This window comes from Vipera berus (assembly GCF_964194415.1).
Source record: "Vipera berus genome assembly, chromosome: 3".
In the NCBI taxonomy this organism is placed as follows: domain Eukaryota; kingdom Metazoa; phylum Chordata; class Lepidosauria; order Squamata; family Viperidae; genus Vipera; species Vipera berus.
This window is the reverse complement of record NC_138204.1, coordinates 215,911,004-215,930,965: the sequence shown is the minus strand read 5'-3', so window position 1 is coordinate 215,930,965 and position 19,962 is coordinate 215,911,004. Positions and strand designations below refer to the sequence as shown.

The following is a 19,962-nucleotide window of genomic DNA, read 5'->3' as shown; positions in this document are numbered from 1 at the left end:
TCCCTGCGTGCCATAAGAGATCTAAATCCAGCCCACCGTGAATTCCTTCTACTCTTATCTCCGGCTCGTTTCCCTTGGCCGTTAGTAGTTGAGATTCTTGTAGAGCAGGGGTCCCCAACCGTGACCTACTCGCAACCAGGCCGGGTGAGCGGCGGGCCGAAGCGCGCGCACAGCTCCACTTGCACAAGCGGCACCCCAAAGGCTCCTTTCTTGTGTGAGTAGAGCTGTGTGTGCGTGGGCCCTGGCCCACCACTCGCGTGGCCTGGTTCCCCTCTCCTGCCACTCAGCCGGGCTGTCAAGCTGCCTGCTCCTGATGCTCCAGAAGTGAAGCGGTGAGAGCAGAGGCTGAGTGGGACAAACACGCCCTGCTCAGCTTGGCTGACTCGCCAAGGCTGCCTGCGCAGGGCACCCAATCTGCTTTTGGAGCACTGGGCAACCTCGCTGAGTCGGAAGGAGCACGAGACCGTGTCCCCAAAGGATTCCCTTTTCTGCGCCAAAAGCTTTTGCAAACGGACGCAAGGCTTCGGGGGAAGCAATCTCGCGCTGCTTCAGGCCTTCCGTCCCTTTGCAAGAGCTTTTGGCGCGGAGAAGCCTGAAGGAGCCGAAACCCAGATGCGTTTTTGCTGAAAAAAACTGGAAGGGTCAGTTTTCCACAAAGCTATTGTAAAAGCTATTCTCCAAAGCGCCCGAAGGCAGGACGAGAAGCAACAGATGGAAACTAATCAAGGAGAGAAGCAACCTGGAACTAAGGAGAAACTTCCTGACAGTGAGAACAATGAATCAATGGAACTCCTTGCCTCCAGAGGTTGTGAGTGCTCCGACGCTGGAAGTTTTTAAGAAGAGACTGGACAGCCATTTGTCCGAAATGGTATAGGGTTTCCTGCCTGAGCGGGGGGGTTGGACTAGATGACCTCCAAGGTCCCTTCCAACATTATATTACTACTATTATTATTATTATTATTATTATTATTATTGTTATTATTATTATTATTATTATTATGAGGGACGCGGTGGCTCAGTGGGTTAGGACGCTGAGCTTGTCGATCAGAAGGTCGGCAGTTCGGCGGGTCAAAACCCGAGTGCCGCGTAACAGAGTGAGCGCCTGTTACTCGTCCCAGCTTCTGCCAACCTAGCAGTTCGAAAGCACGTAAAAAATGCAAGTAGAAAAATAGGGACCGCTACGGTGGGAAGGTCACAGCGTTCCGTGCGCCTTTGGGGTCTAGTCATGCCGGCCACATGACCACGGAGACGTCCTCGGACAAGCGCTGGCTCTTCGGCTTTGAAACGGAGATGAGCACCGGCCCCTAGAGTCGGAAACGAATAGCACGCATGTGCGGGGGAACCTTTTCCTATTATTATTATTATTATTATTATTATTATTATTATTATTATTATTATTATTATTATTATTGCGGTAAGGTGTCCCTGGGATGCTACCTACAAACAGCAGGAACTTCAGTTGTGCTGCTAGTTGCGCTGGCATGGTTCCCCACTCCACAAAGGTTGGGGACCGCTGTGGCAAAGAGCTTAAGCCTGAAATAAATCTTTCTACACATTCGAACTGCCTGAATCTCCTAATTTCCAATTTGGCGCTTGACAAAACAACAGCAACAGGGAGGCTGCGTTGCAGTTGTTGCTTGGGGACAAGCCGCATCAAAAACTCTCGGGGAACCGTTTGAAGTCAACCTTCGCGTTGCCCACCCTCAGATTGAACTTGAGTTTCTCCCTCCGTTCCCCGACATGCAGTGGGGCGGATGGGCTTACCAGAGAGTAAATGAACTGCCTCCGAGGCTTTCCCGTCCCCCAGACGGTGACGTCGGTGCCGTACTCTGGAGGAAAAGCGCGGAGAAAGTTTCGCCGTCAGGTACGACGTCTCCTGCCTGCCTCAAGTCTTCCCACAGGAAACTTCATTTCCACAAACCTCCTTTGAGGCCGATTTAACTGTCTTATTTAACACAAGCAGTCCTCAGCTTACAACAGCTTGCTCAGTGGCCGCTCGAAGTTACAACGGCGCTGGGGGAAAAAAATGACCCTTTTTGCCGCGGTCCTTAAGTCAATCCCTGCGGTTGTTAAAGTTTTTCACACGGTCGCTACGTGAATCTGGTTTTTCCCCGTCGACTTTGCTTGTCAGAAGGTCGCCAAAGAGGGTCACGTCACCCCGGGAGATGCAGCCGTCACAAATACGAGTCAGGGGCCAAGCGTCTGAATTTTGATCACGCGACCGCCGGGGACGCTGCGACGCTCGGGTGAAAAACGGTGCACGAGCCACTTTTTCCAACGCCGCTGGAACTCTGGTCACTAAATGAATGGTTGTAAGCCGAGGACTGCTTGCATTGCAGGGTCATTATTCTTCTCCCACGGCCCTCTGGGACAGCAGAGAGGGGTCGCTTCGCCCTCCGCCCCAATTTCAAAGCCTGCACAGCCTAAGCTTGCACCAAAATGCAACCCAAGGGAGCTTTTTGGCAGCCCCAGCAGCGCCGGTGGGATTCAGCCCAGGGAGGAGAGCAGAGGGAGGCGAAATGCTTAGCAGATGCGCTGGCAATCCTGGCTTGTTCGGAGCCGGGATTCTAGCTCAGACAGAGTGTCTGCCAGGGACTCTGACCTGCAGCCACATCTCTGAGATTTCTTTGATTTATTGATGATCCTCGATTGCCCAGAGAGAGGGAGGGAGGGGGGGGAAGGAGCCAGAAGGAGCCAGAAGCCCTGGCTGGTTCCTTTCTCCGGCTCTCTTTCCTTCTCTTAAACCACAGAGGTGGTGGGAGTACGCCAGGCGCCCCTCCCCTGCCACGTCTCCCATTGAGCCAAACCACGGCGCTCTGCAATATTTATTTATTTATTTTTCCTTTACTGCTTGAGCGGAGGGTTGGCCTGGAAGACCTCCGAGGTCCCTTCCAACTCTGTTAATCGGTTATTTTTATTATTACAGCAACCCTGTTAGGTGGGTTGGGTTGTGAGAGAGAGAGAGAGGGACTGGCTTCAAGTCAGCCAGACAGTTTTCATGTCTAAGGAGGGACTAAGAACTCAAAATTTCCTGCTCATTGGCTGAAAGTCACCCAGCTGGTTTTCGTGCCTATAATAGACTAGAACTCACAGTCACCTGGTGATTGGCCCAAAGCCACCTAGCTATTTTTCATGCCTAAGGGGGACTAGAATTCACAGTCACCTGGTGACTGGTCCAAAGCCACCCAAGCTGGTTTTCATGCCTAAGGGGGACTAGAACTCACAGTCACCTGGTGATTGGCCAAAAGTTACCCAGCAGGTTTTCATGCTTAAGGCGGGACTAGAACTCACTATTTCCTGCTGATCAACTGAAAGTCACCCTGCTGGTTTTCATGGCTAAGGTGGACTAGAACTCACAGTCACCTGGTGATTGGCCCAAAGCCATCCAGCTATTTTTCATGCCTAAGGGGGACTAGAATTCACAGTCACCTGGTGATTGGTCCAAAGCCACCCAAGCTGGTTTTCATGCCTAAGGGGGACTAGAACTCACAGTCACCTGGTGATTGGCCAAAAGTTACCCAGCAGGTTTTCATGCTTAAGGCGGGACTACAACTCACCGTTTCCTGCTGATCGCCTGAAAGTCACCCTGCTGTTTTTCATGCCTAAGGTAAACTAGAACTCACAGTCACCTGGTGATTGGCCCAAAGCCACCCAAGCTGGTTTTCATGCCTAAGGTGCACTAGAACTCACAGTCACCTGGTGATTGGCCAAAAGTTACCCAGCAGGTTTTCATGCCTAAGGTGGACTAGAACTCACAGTCACCTGGTGATTGGCCCAAAGCCACCCAGCTGTTTTTCGTGCCTAAGGGGGACTAGAATTAACAGTCACCTGGTGATTGGCCCAAAGCCACCCAAGCTGGTTTTCATGCCTAAAGTGCACTAGAACTCACAGTCACCTGGTGACTGGCCAAAAGTTGCCCAGCAGGTTTTCATGCTTAAGGCGGGAGTAGAACTCACTATTTCCTGCTGATCAGCTGAAAGGCACCCAAGCTGGTTTTCATGCCTAAGGTGCACTAGAACTCACCGTTTCCCGGCGATTGGCCGAACGTTACCCAGCAGGTTTTCATGTTTAAGGCGGGACTAGAACTCACCGTTTCCCAGCGATTGGCCGAACGTTACCCAGCAGGTTTTCATGCTTAAGGTGGGACTGGAACTCACCGTCTCCTGATTTCTACCTTGGCGCTTTAACCACTAGACCAAACTGGATCTCCCAAATTGTTTTGTGTCAGAGGGCAGGACAAGGGACACACACAGACCCACCCATCACCTTCCTGCTCTCTCACTCACTCTTGGCCAGGTACACTTTGTGGATCAGGCCCGGCAGGACGTGTCCATTCTCGATGCTGAAGTTGTCGTGAGGCCCAAAGATATTTGTTGGGATGGCGGCGGTGAAGTGGCATCCATGCTGTTCGAAGTAGGCCCTGGGGGAAAAGAAAAGGAATTGGGAAAGGGAGGGCAGAACACCTGGCGTGCTTCATGGCACAGAATTAGGACCGTCATTGAACCTGGAATTAAGGTCATACGTCGGGCCGGTCGTTAAGCGAGTCATCACATGACCAGTCTTATTTTGTGACTCTTTTTCTACAGTGGTCGTCAAGCGAGCTCAGCAGTCGTTACGTACACCTACTGTTCAAAAATAGTATCAGAGCACAGTCTTATTGTGCGAGATAACCCAGGAGTAAACAGTGGTCTGTATTGAATGGTGGTTTATCTTACACTATCTACAATATCATACACCTGGGACAATCTACATACACGTGCTAATACAGCAGGATCCAACAAACCACAGTTACAGCAGGAAACGGGAAAGACAGAACACATCAGCAGAGCCTTCCCTTTATACCAAGGCTCTTAAAGGGACACAGACCCTGCTGAGTCATTCCCATCACTACATCTTACATGTTACATCTTACATTACATAAGCTGGTAAGCTGTTAAATCAATACCTTGACAAATAGGCGCTTCTTGCTACAAGCCAGAACATTGCAAATCATGGTTACAAGATGACGCGACGTCGCAAACAGCTTTAAATTGCCAAACACCCAAATATGTGTGACCGCAAGGTTGGGAGAGGCGGGCAGATGTCAGAACTTCCCATCGAGGTTGTAAGTACTGTTTTGGGGGCAGGGGGGGAGAACACCATAACTTCAAACGGTCACTAAGTGAACAGTCATAACTGGAGGACTCCCTGTACAGACAGTCCTTGAATTATGACCACAGTTGAATGGAAACTAACCTAAGAGAGAAGCAACCTAGAATTAAAGAAGAAACTTCCTGACAGTGAGGACAATTAGCCAGTGGAACTCCTTGCCTCCAGAAGTGGTGAATGCTCCAACACTGGAAGTTTTTAAGAAGGGACTGGACAGCCATTTGTCTGAAATGGTAGGGTTTCCTGCCTGAGCAGGGGGTTGGACTAGATGACCTCAAAGGTCCCTTCCAACTTTATTATTATTATTAACTGAGCCCAATTTTTCTGTCGCTAAACAAGACAGTTGTTAATTGTTGCTGTAGCGATTAATGATTAATGCTTGGGTTTTGCCCTGTTTTATGACCTTTCTGGCCACGGTTGTTAAGTGAGGCGCTGCAGTTGTTAAGTTTGTAACATAGTTGCTGAGGGAACCTGGCTCCCCCCATGGCTTGTCAGAAGGGGATCACATGACCCCGGGGCCCTGCGACCGTCATAAATATGAGTCAGCTGCCAAGGACTCGAATGTTTGGTCTCATGACTCTGGGGATGTTGCAGCAGTCGTAAAGTGTGAAAAAGGGTCATTTTTTTCAGTGCCATCGTAACGTGGAACAGTCACTAAATGAAGACTTGTAACATAGAGATAGAAAGGCCTGGGGGGAAAAAACCAGGAAAAATTGAAAAAAAACAACCCAAAAACAGTTTTTTTCCCCATTTTTCCCAAAGCCCTTTGGGAAAAAAACAACAGAAAGAGCGCCCTATTTTTTCCCCAGTTTTTCTATTTTTTTGCCCCCCATCCCAACTCTTAAGGACTACCTTTTCACCCCACCCCCCCAGGGAAATTGCTCCATCTTGGTCACCATCAAATCAGGGTCAATTCTCAGCTTTTCTCCTGGCAGGATCTCTTCTCCTAATCTGGCCTAGCCTCGCCTCCCAGGTGAGACTTACCTGTTCTGCACGTCGATCATCCTTTTGGCGTAAGCGTACCCGAAGTTGGAGCTGTGCGGAGGGCCGTTGTGAATCTGGAAGGGAAGTTTTTTCAAGTTAAGAAAGTCCGAGCGACAGTTTTACAATCTGAAAAATGGAGAATCCCGTTTCTGCCCCAAAGGCCGCCAACGGGCTGGGCAAAGAGACCTCGAGGTGCCAGCAGGAAGACCAAAGATGGCAGAGAAGAGCTTAACGTGGACCGGCTCCAGATTTAAGGATTAGAAGGAACGCGGAGAAGTAAATTAAGTGTAATTTAGGATAGGGTTTCTCCATCTCAGCAACTTTTAAGATGGGTGGACCTCAACTCCCAGAATTCCCCAGCCAGTTGTGGTGTGCGGGAAGGAGGGGGGAGGAGGAGGAGGAGGAGGAGGAGGAGGAGGAGGAGGAGGAGGAGATGACAACTGTGAAGTCCTTGTCGCTGTCTGAGCTGGGTTGTTTTCTTGCAGACGTTTCATGACCCAACTAGCTAACCTCATCAGGACTAGTTGCAAAGATTATAAATGATTTGCAAAGGCATTTCCTGGTTCTAGGATGGGCCCAGCCCTCCTTGGAACACAAATTACTTTGGAAAAGTTTTCTAAGGTGCCCCAGTCAGTCAAAACTTTGTTATGATTTTAGGCCAGCATATCCAGGCTGCAAAACAAACAGTTCTAAGGAACAAAATGCAGGTTAGTCCTCAAGCGCCAGACCTTTGGAACCGTTTACCGGTTGAGCTCCGGATGGCTCCCGACCTTCGCTCCTTCCGACGTGACCTAAAAACATACTTATTTGAACAAGCCGGCCTGGTCTGATGGGTTTGGGGTATTTTAATATTATTGTATTAACTTATTGAATTGGGCTGTAGTATTTAATATTTTTTAACTTTTGTATATTGTATTTTATTGTATTGCCCTGTACACCGCCCTGAGTCCTTCGGGAGAAGGGCGGTATAGAAATAAAATAAAATAAATAAATAAATAAATAAGTTACAACTGCTTGTTTAGTGACCGTTCAAAGTTACCACGGCACTGAAAACAATGACTTACAACTGTTTCTCACGCTTAGGTCACGTGATGAAGATTCAGATGCGTGGCAACTGACTCGTATTATGACGGTCTCAGTGTCCCGGGATCACGAGATCCCCTTTTGTGATCTTCTGACAAGCAAACTCAGTGGGGAAGGCAGATTCGCTTAACGACTGTGTTACTGGCTGAACAACTGCAGTGATTCACTTAACAACCGTGGGAAGAAAGATCGTAAAATGGGGCAAAACTCGTTTAACAAATGTCTCACTTAACACCCATTGGTCTGAAATGGTATAGGGTTTCCTGCCTGAGCAGGGGGTTGGACTAGATGACCTCCAAGGTCCCTTCCAACTGTATTATTATTATTATTGTTGTTGTTATTATAACAACATAAATTTTGGGTCGAGGATTACCTGTATGCCTTGGAATCTGGGTTGCAAAAAAAGCTACGTCAATACAGGAAGTCCTCAATTTACAACCATTCCTTTATGGATCGAAGTTACAGTGGCACTTAAAAACAGGTGACTTATGACCTTCTTCACACTTACGGCCACTGCAGCATCCCTGGGGTCACGTGATCCCACTTCGCAAAATCACTTAACAACCGCACCACTAACTTAAAAACTGCAGCGATTCACTTAAAACCGGAAAGGAGAAAGGACGTAAATTGGGGCAAGACTCATTTAAGAACCGTCTTGCTTAGCGGTGGAAATGTTGGTCTCCATGGTGGTCATACGTTGGGGACCACCTGTTAAGTGGAGAAAGGAGAATTTGGGTCGCACGGCCCCTTACCATGGTCTCATCAATAGGGTAGGTGGTCTTGTCGGGAAATATGCAGGTGGACAGACAGGAAACGACTTTCTGGACCCCGGATTCGAATGCTGCTTGCAAGACATTGTCGTTGATGTGGATATTCTTCCTCTGGGGACACAGGAAGGGAGAGACCCACAATCAGAGGCTGTAAAACAGGGGTCTTCAAACTTGGCCCTTTTATGACTTGTGGACTTCAACTCCCAGAATTCCTCAGCCAGCATGGGGGAACTATGGCCCCTTCATAACTTGCGGACTTCAACTCCCAGAATTCCTCAACCAGCATGGGGGAACTATGCTATAAGGTTTCCTGCCTGAGCAGGGGGTTGGACTAGATGACCTCCAAGATCCCTTCCAACTTCTTCTTCTTCTTCTTCTTCTTCTTCTTCTTCTTCTTATTATTATTATTATTATTATTATTATTATTATTATTATTATTATTATTATTATTATTATTATTTCCTCAACCAGCATGGGGGAATTATGGCCCCTTCATAACTTGCGGACTTCAACTTCCAGAATTCTTCAGCCAGCCACGCTGGCTAAGGAATTCTGGGAGTTGAAGTCCACAAGTCATAAAAGGGCCGACTTTGAAGATCCCTGCTGTAAAATGTTCTCGTGGCTGAAATTGTCTCTCTATCCCTCCTGGCTCAGCATCCTTGGTCACATCTCTTTACTTATTTTATTTATTAAACAAATTTCTACGACCACCTAACTCAGACATCAATGCCTCTGGCCGGTTTAGAACATTTTTTTTTAAAAAAATTGAGCAAATAATAAAACACGTAAATAAAAAGTCCAATCACACCACCACCACCCCACCACCCCGCATCAGCAACAACACAATCAAATAAGCCACGGGGTTGCTCCGTCTCCATTTCGGAATGGGACAACTGACCGGAGCCAATTCATATTGGCCAAATTTTGTGGTGGCCCACTCGCCACAGGACAACAACTTGTGGCCAATGTGCCTTGGGACAACTCACAGCGGGGACAACGCAACCGTTTTATTTAAATCTTTAAAACAATTAAAGAGATATTTTAATTTTTATCATTCGCATTTGATTCGATCCCTCCTTTCGCACCCTTTCTTTCAGGATTGCGTTCCACCCATTCTTCAAAATTATGTTTCTTCAAAATTTCCTGACAGTTAGAAACAAATAATCAGCGGAACACCTTGCCTCCAGAAGCTGTGAATGCTCCAACACTGGAAGTTTTTAAGAAGAGACTGGACAGCCATTTGTCTGAAATGGTATAGGGCTTCCTGCCTGAACAGGGGGCTGGACTAGATGACCTCCATGGTCCCTTCCAGCTCCTATTCTATTCTATTCTATTCTATTCTATTCTATTCTATTCTATTCTATTCTATTCTATTCTATTCCATATTTCCTATTCTATTCTAATTCTATTTCTTATTCTATTCTATTTCTAATTCTATTTCTATTTCTGCTTCCTATTCTATTCTATTCCATATTTTCTATTCTATTCTATTCTATTCTATTCTATTCTATTCTATTCTATTCTATTCTATTCTATTCTATTCTATTTCTTATTCTATTTCTATTTCTATTTCTATTTCTATTTCTATTTCTATTTCTATTCCATTCCATTCCTTAATTCTATTCTATTTATTATTCTATTCTGTTCTACTCTACTCTACTCTGTTACTTTTGTCCCGCACTGAGTTGGCCACGGTGAATTCCATATGGTGAGTTGTCCTAGACGTCTCCATTTGGGGTTCCACTGATCAAGCCACGTCGTTATGGCCCTTTGGAAAAGCAACAGGGCGGGGGAGGGCGATTGTACCCCCAGGAGAAGAGCCACCACTGAGAAGGCCCTTTTTGGTGGACCCATCAGATGACAAATGCTAATCAATGGGACCCATAACACATCCCTAGCAGATGTAACGGGAGAGACATGATCCTTCAAATGAACTGACCCCAGGCCATCTAATTTATTTTACACAGGTAGTCCTCAACTTACAACAGATCATTTAGGGACCGTACAAAGTTACAACGGCACGAAAAAAGGGACTTACGCCTGTTTTTCACACTTACAACCTTGGTAGCATCCTCTGGATCACGTGATCAGAATTCACTTAACAAATGTTTCACTTAAGAACAGAAATTTTGGGCTCCGTTGTGGTCGTTAAGTCGGGGACTACCTCTATTGGGAAGGGCGGGAATGGGGGCATCCAAAGGGAAGAAGCTCCCTTAGGATACTGACTGAAAAAGGCCTGAAGGAGACATTTCCCAGCTTTCCCCAAAGGGAAAGCAATAGACAGGTAGTCCCCGACTTACAACCAAATTTTCTCTTTGTTACATGAGACACTGATCAAGTGAATTTTTTCCATTTTACGACCTTTTTCTTCTCACAGTCGTTAAGGGGATCACCGCCGTTGTTACCTCAGTCACCTGGTCGTTAAGTGGATCCGGCTTCCTCATGGGCTTTGCTTGTCAGAAGGTCGCAAAAGGGGATCACGTGACCCGCCCGGGGCACTGCGAACCATCGTAAATGCGAGTCGGTGGCCAAGGGTCTGAATTCTGATGACGTGACCATGGGGTTGTGTGAAAAACAATCGTAAGCCACATTTTATTTTGGCGCCGTTGTAACTTTGGGTGGTCACTGAGGGGACCGTCGTAAGTCGAGGACCAGCTGTGCTGTCATCCCTGTTGCCTTTTGTCCTTCTCCTCCTCCGCCATATTTCAACACGCAACAATCCAGCCCTGGGAAATGAGAAGCCTAACCCCGAAAAAAGGCTCTTTCTACAGGTAGTAAATTATGCCGCTGGCTGGAAGGAACAGCTCAGTGTTACCTCCTCCGTACATACTGCTCCAGCGTTGATTTTTCTTTTCTTTTCCATGCTTCTTCCCTCCCCAGGGCCTTTAGTTTAGCCTTCTGTAAATTTTGAAGCATGAGAACGATCAAGAGAAGGAGCTGAAAGAAAGGAACTTTCTAGAACGACCCAGGCTGGGTAGGATCGACGGACTCCGCAGCTACTCGGCGGCTTGAAATTTTGTCCCCAAGGCGCTTTTTTCAAGAGGCAACTGGACTTCCTTTGTTTTCCTTTTGAAGAGGTTTCGCTTCTCCTCCAAGAAGCTTCTTCAGCTCTGACTGGATGGTGGGGAATAGAAGGATTTATCCTCCTTGCAGACCTTCCTTCCTTCTTTCCCTCCCATCTTCCTCCTCCCTCTTTCCCTTTCATCCTTCCCCCAAAGGTGTTTTTTCAGGAGGCAACTGGACTTCCTTTGTTTTCCTTTTGAAGACATTTCGCTTCTCCTCCAAGAAGCTTCTTCAGCTCTGACTGGACGGTGGGGAAGGGAAGGATTTATCCTCCTTGCAGACTCTTTCTCTTTCTTTCTTTCTTTCTTTCTTTCTTTCTTTCTTTCTTTCTTTCTTTCTTTCTTTCTTTCTTTCTTTCTTTCTTTCTTTCTTTCTTTCTTCCTTCCTTCCTTCTTTCCTTCCTTCCTTTTTCTTTCTCTTTCTCTGTCTCTCTCTCCTATCCTTCTTTTCCTTTCCCTCCCATCTTTCTCTTTCCCTCCCATCCTTCCCCCAAAGGTGCTTTTTCAAGAGGCAACTGGACTTTGTTTTTCTTTGGAGACGTTTCCCTTCTCATCCTAGGTTGAGGGTAGCCCTTCAAATTAACGAGGCCTGTTCTGTCAGCGTACCGAACGAAAGGAAGCTATTTACTTCTGGATATAGACCCAAACGTGGTTGCTCTGGGCAAAGATGGCTTGCGAGCACGGAGCGTTCCACGAACCAAGCCGAGGGCCTTCCTCGGACAGGCCAGCTGGGTGGTGGCGCCAGACACAGCAGCCCTGCCCGCTTACCTTGAGAGAGAAAAAAACAACAACCCACAAAACACTCTGTGTTTTGTTTTGCCCCAAGCCTGGAACAAGCAAACATTCAGGGTTTCCTTGCCGTCAAAACCCAGAAACGGCTGGGCCAAACTCCCAAGAGACGGAAGTTTGTTCGGGGTTCAGAACGAAGCGCTTCCCTCTTTTAAAGGCTGACAAGTCAGGTCCACGAGACCCTCACCCAGAATTCCAGGTTGTTGTTGAGGTTCCTGAAGAGACCCCCAACGATGGCGGCCAGGTGGATGACGTGGGTGGGCTGGTGTTTCTCAAAGAGGGCGGTGGTCTCCGCAGCGTTCCTGGAGGGGAGAAGAGAAGAGGAGTGGGTGGTAGGGGATCCCAGGCCGGGCTGGATCTACAGGTAGTCCTCGGCTTATAACCGTTTGTTTAGCAACTGTTCGAAGGCACAACGGCAGTGAACAGAAAGGGACTTATGGCCGTTTCTCACCCCTACGACCGCTGTGGTCACACGATCAAAATTTGGACGCTTGGCAACTGACTCATAGTTACGACGGTGGCCGTGTCCCCGTGATCAAAATTGAGACACTCAGCAACTGGCTCGTATTTACAACGGTCGCAGCATCCCAGTGTGTGTGTGTCACGCGATCCTCATTTTGCGACGTTCTGACGAGCGAAGTCAGTGAGGGAAGCCAGATTCACTTAACAACCCTGTGAGTACTTTAACAACCAAAGTGGTTCCCTTAACCACTATGGCAAGCAAGGTTGTAAAATGGAGCAAAACTCACTCAACACGTCTCATGTAGCAACAGAAATTTTGGACTCCGTTGAGGCCATAAGCCGAAGACTATCTGTAGCTCTCCACCTCACAGACCCCTTTTCAGCTCCCAGGTCCCGAGAGTAAAACCAAAGCAATGTTCACAGGACTCAATGGGTGCCCGGCCTACCTGGCTGGAGCAGGGGGTTGGACTAGAAGACCTCTGGGGTCCCTTCCAACTCCGTTATTCTGTTATTCCAGTTGCTTCTGCCCTGACTTTTCCTTGGTGGGCTCTGCAGAAGCTCATGAAGGAAATATTTATCTGATGCAGAGAAAGACTCAGAAACAGAAGAACAGGTAGTCCTTAATTGAGCCCAATGAGGGGTGGACTTCAACTCCCAGAATTCCCCAGCCACCATGCTTTAAGATGGGTGGATTCAACGTCTCAAATTCCTCATCCAAAGTGCTTTGAGATGGGTGGACTTCAACTCCCAGAATTCTGGGAATTGAAGTCCACCCATCTTAAAAAATGGCCAAGGTAGGGTAGGCAACCTTGGCTCTTTTATGATTCATGGACTTCAACTCCCAGAATTCCTGAGCCAGCCACGCTGAGGGGAAAGGGAGAGGTTTCCAAGCTGAGCCATGCTGACTCAGGAACTCTGGGAGTTGAAGTCCACGAGTCATAAAAGAGCCAAGGTTGCCTACCCCTGGCCTAAGCCTAGGCCGCTTTATGACTGGTGGACTTCAACTCCCAGAATTCCTGAGCCAGACACGCTGAGGGGAAAGGGAGAGGCTTCCAAGCTGAGCCATGCTGACTCAGGAACTCTGGGAGTTGAAGTCCACGAGTCATAAAAGAGCCAAGGTTGCCTACCCCTGGCCTAAGCCTAGGCCGCTTGATGACTGGTGGACTTCAACTCCCAGAATTCCTGAGCCAGACATGCTGAGGGGAAAGGGAGAGGCTTCCAAGCTGAGCCATACTGGCTCAAGAATTCTGGGAGTTGAAGTCCACCAGTCATAAAAGAGCCAAGGTTGCCTACCCCTGGTCTAGCTAGCTTCAGGAACCCAGCTTAGACCTCACCCAAAGGTCTTCTCCAGATGTCTATGGAGATTCACCATCATCCAGGTCATGGTTGTCCCACAGGTGCTTTTCCAGGAGCCAACTGGACTTCCTTTGTTTTTCTTTGAAGACGTTTCGCTTCTCATCCAAGAAGCTTCTTCGGCTCTGACTGGACGGTGGTTTCACTTCTCCTCCCAGAATCCTTCCATCCCCCACTGTCCAGTCACAGCCGAAGAAGCTTCTTGGGTGGGAATCGAAACCTCTCCAAAGGAAAAACAAGAAAGACACCTCTGGGTCTTCTCCAGATGCTCCCAGGTCCTGGAACTGCTCCAGAGCAGAACTTCCTTAAGTCCAGCAGAAGACCTGACCCACTCACGTTAAATCAGCATCTTTAGAGGACACAAATATCCACGTCTCGTCCACCCGGCGTTCCCCGTCTCCAATCACCTTCTGAATGGCCTTTCCCACCAGGCCGGAGCCCCCGGTCACCAGGATCCGTTTCTGCCTTCCTGACTCGGCCATCAATACGAGTTCTGCAGGAGGGGAGATATATGTGTATATAGGTAAAGGTAAAGGTTCCCCCGCACATGCGCGCTAGTCGTTTCCAACTCTAGGGGCCGGTGCTCATCTCCGTTTCAAAGCCGAAGAGCCAGCGCTTGTCCGAGGACGTCTCCGTGGTCATGTGGCTGGCATGAGTGGCTGGCATGACTAGACGCCAAAGGCGCACGGAACGCTGTTACCTTCCCACCGGAGTGGTCCCTATTTTTCTACTTGCATTTTTACGTGCTTTCGAACTGCTAGGTTGGCAGAAGCTGGGATGAGTACCAGGCGCTCACTCTGCTACGCGGCACTCAGGATTCGACCCGCCAAACTGTCGACCTTCTGATTGACAAGCTCAGCGTCCTAACCCACTGAGCCACCGCGTCCCTCTATGTGTATATATGTGTATATGTGTGTGTGTGTGTGTGTGTGTGTGTAAGAAGAGGATTATGTTGTTGTTTTTTGGGGGGGGGTCGTCTTCGGCCCTTGAGCGATGCTTTCTCCAACAGGCGTTCCAGAGAGGGTTAAATCGGGCCAAGATTAATCATCATTAAAGCCTTGGCAGAAAAGGCAGGTTGGTCTTCAGCAAACAGAAGGGAGTTTTTTTTTCTAAACCGAGGGTGTTTCTCTGCTTCTGATGGGGGGGAAGAGGGTATCAGCCCCTCCTAGTTTGTTCAATTATCCTAACTAGGAGGTCAAATTGGGGCAGTGGGGCAATTTTTCCCCCACCCTCAAGGAACCACGGTTTAGAGAACACACACAAAGCACTGAGTCACAATCCAGCCTAACCCCGATTGTTGGGTTGGGGGGAATCTAACCCACAATTTTGCTCCTGCCCCCCAAATACCCCCTCCCCTTGGTTATTTTGTTGCATCTGAATCCCTTCTGACCCAGCAGGAGGCTCTCCCTGTCTCCCCTTTGCTCCTCCACAACGACCCTGTAAGGTAGACCGAACAAAGGAGCATGCACGCACACACACACACACACACACATACAGACAAACACACACACACACACACACACACACACACACACAAGGCTGCCCCAAAGGCATAAAACGAGACAGTCGGGATTTGGGGGCAGGGAAAGGAGGGAGGGGCTGAAGCAGCTCTCCCACCCCCCTTTTCCCGACAGCCCAACCTCAGCCTCGCCTTTCCGAGAGTCTTCCAGACGACCCCCTTTGCCTAACACGTAAGGCTCAGCGCCGCTCCATACCTTCGCTTTCCGCGCAGCAATTTCCTCGTTCACTTCCTGGTCCACGTGGACTTCAACGCCCGGCATGCCTCGGCCCGCGCGGCCGTTGCTGAGACTTCTGGGAGTTGAAGTCCACAGCCCGGGAGAAATTGCCCGGGTCGTCGTCCCTGCACCAGCCGGGACCGACTTGCAGGCTCCTTTCGTGCACGGACCCGCAGGGGGACTATGGGAGGGGGAGGGGGGTCCCGAGCGATTTGCAAAGGGGACCCTGGCTAGGGGGTGGGTGGGTGAGTGGGTGGGCGATGCAGACACCCCACCTCCCGGTCGAATGGGGAAGAGATCCTGCAGCCGGCATCCCTGACCGGGGTGGGTGGGGTGGGGAAGGTGTGTGCCTGCCGTTGCCTCCTTTTGGGGGGGGTGGCACTTCTGGGGATCTGCAAAGCACCCCAAGCCGCCTCTCCAAGCCTCCCACCCGGTTAGTCCTCGGCTTACGACGCTTCGTTTAGTGACCGTTCAAAATTACAAGGGCACTGGAGAAAAAGAGTGACTGAGGACCGTTTTTTCACACTCAGGACCGTTGCAACATCCCCAGGGTCACGAGATCAAAATTTGGAGGCTTGGCAACTGACTTGTGGTTATGACTGTCCCGGGGTCACGTGATTCCCCCTTTTACGACCTTCTGGCAAGCCAAGTGAATGGGGAAGCCAGGTTCACTTGAACAGCCAGGTTACTAACCGAACTGCTGCAGGGATTCCCCTAACAACGGTGGCGAGAAAGGTCATAAAAACGGGACAAAATTTACTTAATCGATGTGTTGCTTAGCAACAGAAATTTGGGGCCCAATTGTGGTCGTAAGCTGAGGACTATCTGTACTGCAGTCCTGGGGACGTGACTGCATCTGCCTCCTCCCAGCACCCTGGGCACCACGGTCACGAGTGGGAGGGGAGGGAGGCTCGCTTAAACTCACTTAACGACGGTCTTTCTTAGCAACAGAAATGATGGACTACATTGTGGTTGTAAGTCAGCTACGTATAGACTGCTGCCTTGTTTCCTAAACCAGGGAAAGAAGGTTAAAATTATAACAAAATAAAATTTGATAAAGTTGGCCCTTTTATGACTCGTGAACTTCAACTTCCAGAATTCCTGAGCCAGCATGGGGAAACTATGGCCCCTTCATGACTTGTGGACTTCAACTCCCAGAATTCCTCAGCCAGCATGGGGGAACTATGGCCCCTTCATGACTTGTGGACTTCAGCTCCCAGAATTCCTGAGCCAGCATGGGGGAACTATGGCCCCTTCATGACTTGTGGACTTCAACTCCCAGAATTCCTGAGCCAGCATGGGGGAACTATGGCCCCTTCATGACTTGTGGACTTCAGCTCCCAGAATTCCTGAGCCAGCATGGGGGAACTATGGCCCCTTCATGACTTGTGGACTTCAACTCCCAGAATTCCTCAGCCAGCATGCCTAGCTGAGGAATTCTGGGAGTTGAAGTCCACAAGCCATAAAAGGGCCGAGTTTGAAGACCCCTGCTGTAGAGTATTTAATTCTTTCATTTATTAGACCTGTTTACATTTATGTATATACAGGGCTTTTTTGTCATAGAACGCTCAGAACGGAGTTCCGGCACCTTTTTTGGATGGAACCTTGTAGGGTAGGCAAGGCGGGTTGTATGACATGTGTGAGTTCCGGCACCTTTTTCTTTTACAAAAAAAGCACTGTGTATATAATTATTCCATACAAGACCCTTAACAATCTGGGGACCCAGATTGTTGGGGGCTATAAGATGACTTTGTAATAATGCCGCTTGGGGTGTGTGTGTGAAAGCCCTAATAAGCAGGCATATACATAGAATGAAGGCTATTGCTAAGCACATTGTTTTTTGCTTTAGATTGTAAGCCGCCCTGAGTCTTCGGAGAAGGGCGGGATATAAATGGGATTAAAAAAACAAAACAAAACGAAACTGGAAAGTGAGAGAAAATACAGATTTTGGTGGTGGGGAAAATATTTGACTTGGCAGGGGTGCTGGTGAAATAGATACAGATAGTCCTCGATTTACAGCAGTTGAGTTAGCGACCGTTCAAAGTTACAACGGCACAGAGAAAAAGGGACTTACGACCGTTTTTCACCCTTACGACCGTTGTCACAGGATCAAAATTCGGGCGCTTGGCAACTGAGTCATAGTTACGACGGTTGACGTGTCCCCGGGGTCACGCAATTCCCTTTTGCGATCTTCCGACAAGCTGAGACAAATGGGCAAGCCAGATCCCCTTAACAAACCGTGTTACTAACTTAGCCACTGCAGGGATTCACATAACAACAGTGGCGAGAAAGGTCGTAAAATGTTGGCCAAATTCACTTAACAACTGTGTCACTTAGCCACAGAAATTTGGGGCTCGATTTTGGTCGTAAGCGGAGGGTCACCTGCCCCCGAAATACGAATAGAGGACAAACCGTATATGAGTCAGCAAGTGAGGCGGCTGCAGGAAAACCAACGGGATTTTTGGCTGCGTGGCAAAAATACCATTTCCAAATCGGAGAAAGATGACTTGGGATTCTTCGGGGATCAGATTTCATCTTGTGCCCAGTTCTGAGCATCGACCTTGAAGAATTATTGGAAGGAGCTGATACAGCTTTAAAAGAAACCAGGAGCCTCTTTTCCAATCCACAAATCTAATTCAAAACTTCCGCTTTTTCTGAATTGCTGGCTGGGGAATTCTGGGAGCTGATGTCCATGTGTATTGAAAAGTTCCAATAATGGTTGGAAACTGACCAAAGAGAGAAGCAACCTGGAATTAAGGAGAAACGTCCTGACAGTGAGGATAATCAACCAGCGGAACAGCTTGCCACCAGAAATCCTGGGTACTCCCATCACTGGAGGTTTTTAAGAAGAGGCTGGACAGTCACATGCCGGAGATGGTCTAGCCGGGTCTCCTGCTTGAGCAGGGGGCTGGACTAGATGACCTCCAAGGTCCCTTCCAGCTTCTATTCTATTCTATTCTATTCTATTCTATTCTATTCTATTCTATTCTATTCTATTCTATTCTATTCTATTCTATTCTATTCTATTCTATTCTATTCTATTCTATTCTATTCTATTCTATTCTATTCTATTCTTCCATTCCATTCCATTCCATTCCATATTTTCTATTCTATTCTATTCTATTCTATTCTATTCTATTCTATTCTATTCTATTCTATTCTATTCTATTCTATTCTATTCTATTCTATTCTATTCCATTCCATATTTTCTATTCTATTCTATTCTATTCTATTCTATTCTATTCTATTCTATTCTATTCTATTCTATTCTATTCTATTCTATCTTGCCAGGGTGGAAAAATAATGGCGTGGAACAGAGCTGTCACCAACCTTGGCCCCTTTTAAGACCTGTGGACTTCAACTCCCAGAATTCTCTAGCCAGCATGAAGTCCACAGGTCTTAAAGGGGTCCAGCTTGCCTACCCCTGTTGAAATCATTTAGTTCAGCCATTTTAATCCAGACATCGGGGAAATAATTAAAGCCCAGTCTTTTAACCTTTGTTGGTATTTTAATAAACTCTGCTTTTTCATTGTGTGGTTTTTATTGACTTATTAGTGTTTATTGGTGCAGCAGACTGCTTTCAATTACTGTTGAGCGGCTAGCGAGATCAATCACTTGGTCAATAAACCAATCTCTCTTTGGAACAAATATTTGTATTCTCCCAAGTATCGTCCAGTTTAAAAGGGCGAGAAGAAAGATAAAGGAGAGGTTAACCGTTCAGGAGGGCTAATTTTGATTATGATTTTTACCTTATGCAATGCTTTTGTGTATCTTTCCCTGTTGGGGCTTTGAGTAAATTTAGGCTTAAATAAAAGTTAGCGATTTTATAGGCGTTTCTCAAGTTCTTAGCACAGTTGCAATTATAAGTTTAATCAAGCTGCTGCGTTGCATGCCGTCAGCTCCTAGAGATAACAAGAAAAACACTCTGCACATGCTGTTGGGTGTCTTCCCTTCTGTTTCTCGCCCTCCGCCTTCACCTGAAGTAGGAAGGAGGAAATTTGGCCTGCGAGGTCCATCCTAACGCATTTGCCCCTTCCTTGTTTGAACTCAATTCCTGGCTATTTTGCACTTCCTGAATCCGGAGTTTCTAATGTGGGCAACTTTTAAGCATGGCTGGCTGGGGAATCCTGGGAGCTGAAGTGCACAGGCCTTAAAAGTTGTCAAACTCGGAGACCCCCCTCTTAAATCAAACTTTTCCTCTGGGAACGATTAATGGGTAGCACAATTCTGCATGCCGGGTAGGTCCGTTGAGAGGGAAAACGGGGCCCGACATTCAATGTAACGAAAAAATCTTGGGAAATAAAATGAATTTTATTTTTTGGGCAGCCCCTCCGGATCGTAAAGCTGGCGGCAAGCCAGAAAGCATTTCACGCCAAATTTCTGGCTGTGCAAAATGATGGCAAAATATTTTGCAAGTATGCAAAATACAAACACATGACAATTCCACAAATTGTGTGTGGGTGATTTAATATTCCTAGCACGCTGGAGAGCCGTGTTTGCAAACAGCTTTTTGATTCGGATTTTGGGGCTGTAGGACGCCGCGAATCTGGAAGCAAAACCCTAGAATTGTCTTGC

The 19,962-nt window shown here is 47.8% G+C and overlaps 1 protein-coding gene across 4 annotated transcripts in view; it reads right to left on the bottom strand.

Annotated features, from left to right (window-relative positions):
* The window catches only part of GFUS (GDP-L-fucose synthase), a 31,578-nt gene extending 16,179 nt beyond the window's left edge, over positions 1-15,399 (bottom strand). Inside the window, exons 1-7 of one of the 4 annotated variants that reach the window (XM_081323063.1) lie at positions 15,367-15,399; positions 13,988-14,144; positions 12,024-12,138; positions 7,968-8,096; positions 6,133-6,206; positions 4,287-4,420; positions 1,765-1,829 (exon numbers count right to left, since the gene is read on the bottom strand). In XM_081323063.1, the coding sequence (XP_081179189.1) occupies positions 1,765-1,829; positions 4,287-4,420; positions 6,133-6,206; positions 7,968-8,096; positions 12,024-12,138; positions 13,988-14,133 (663 nt within the window). In that variant the 5' untranslated portion in view covers positions 14,134-14,144; positions 15,367-15,399. Of the gene's footprint in view, positions 1-1,764; positions 1,830-4,286; positions 4,421-6,132; positions 6,207-7,967; positions 8,097-12,023; positions 12,139-13,987; positions 14,145-15,291; positions 15,347-15,366 lie in introns of those variants that run through there. The other 3 variants (XM_081323064.1, XM_081323065.1, XM_081323066.1) reach the window with 3 other exon arrangements.
* Between the last annotated feature and the right edge of the window lie 4,563 nt (positions 15,400-19,962).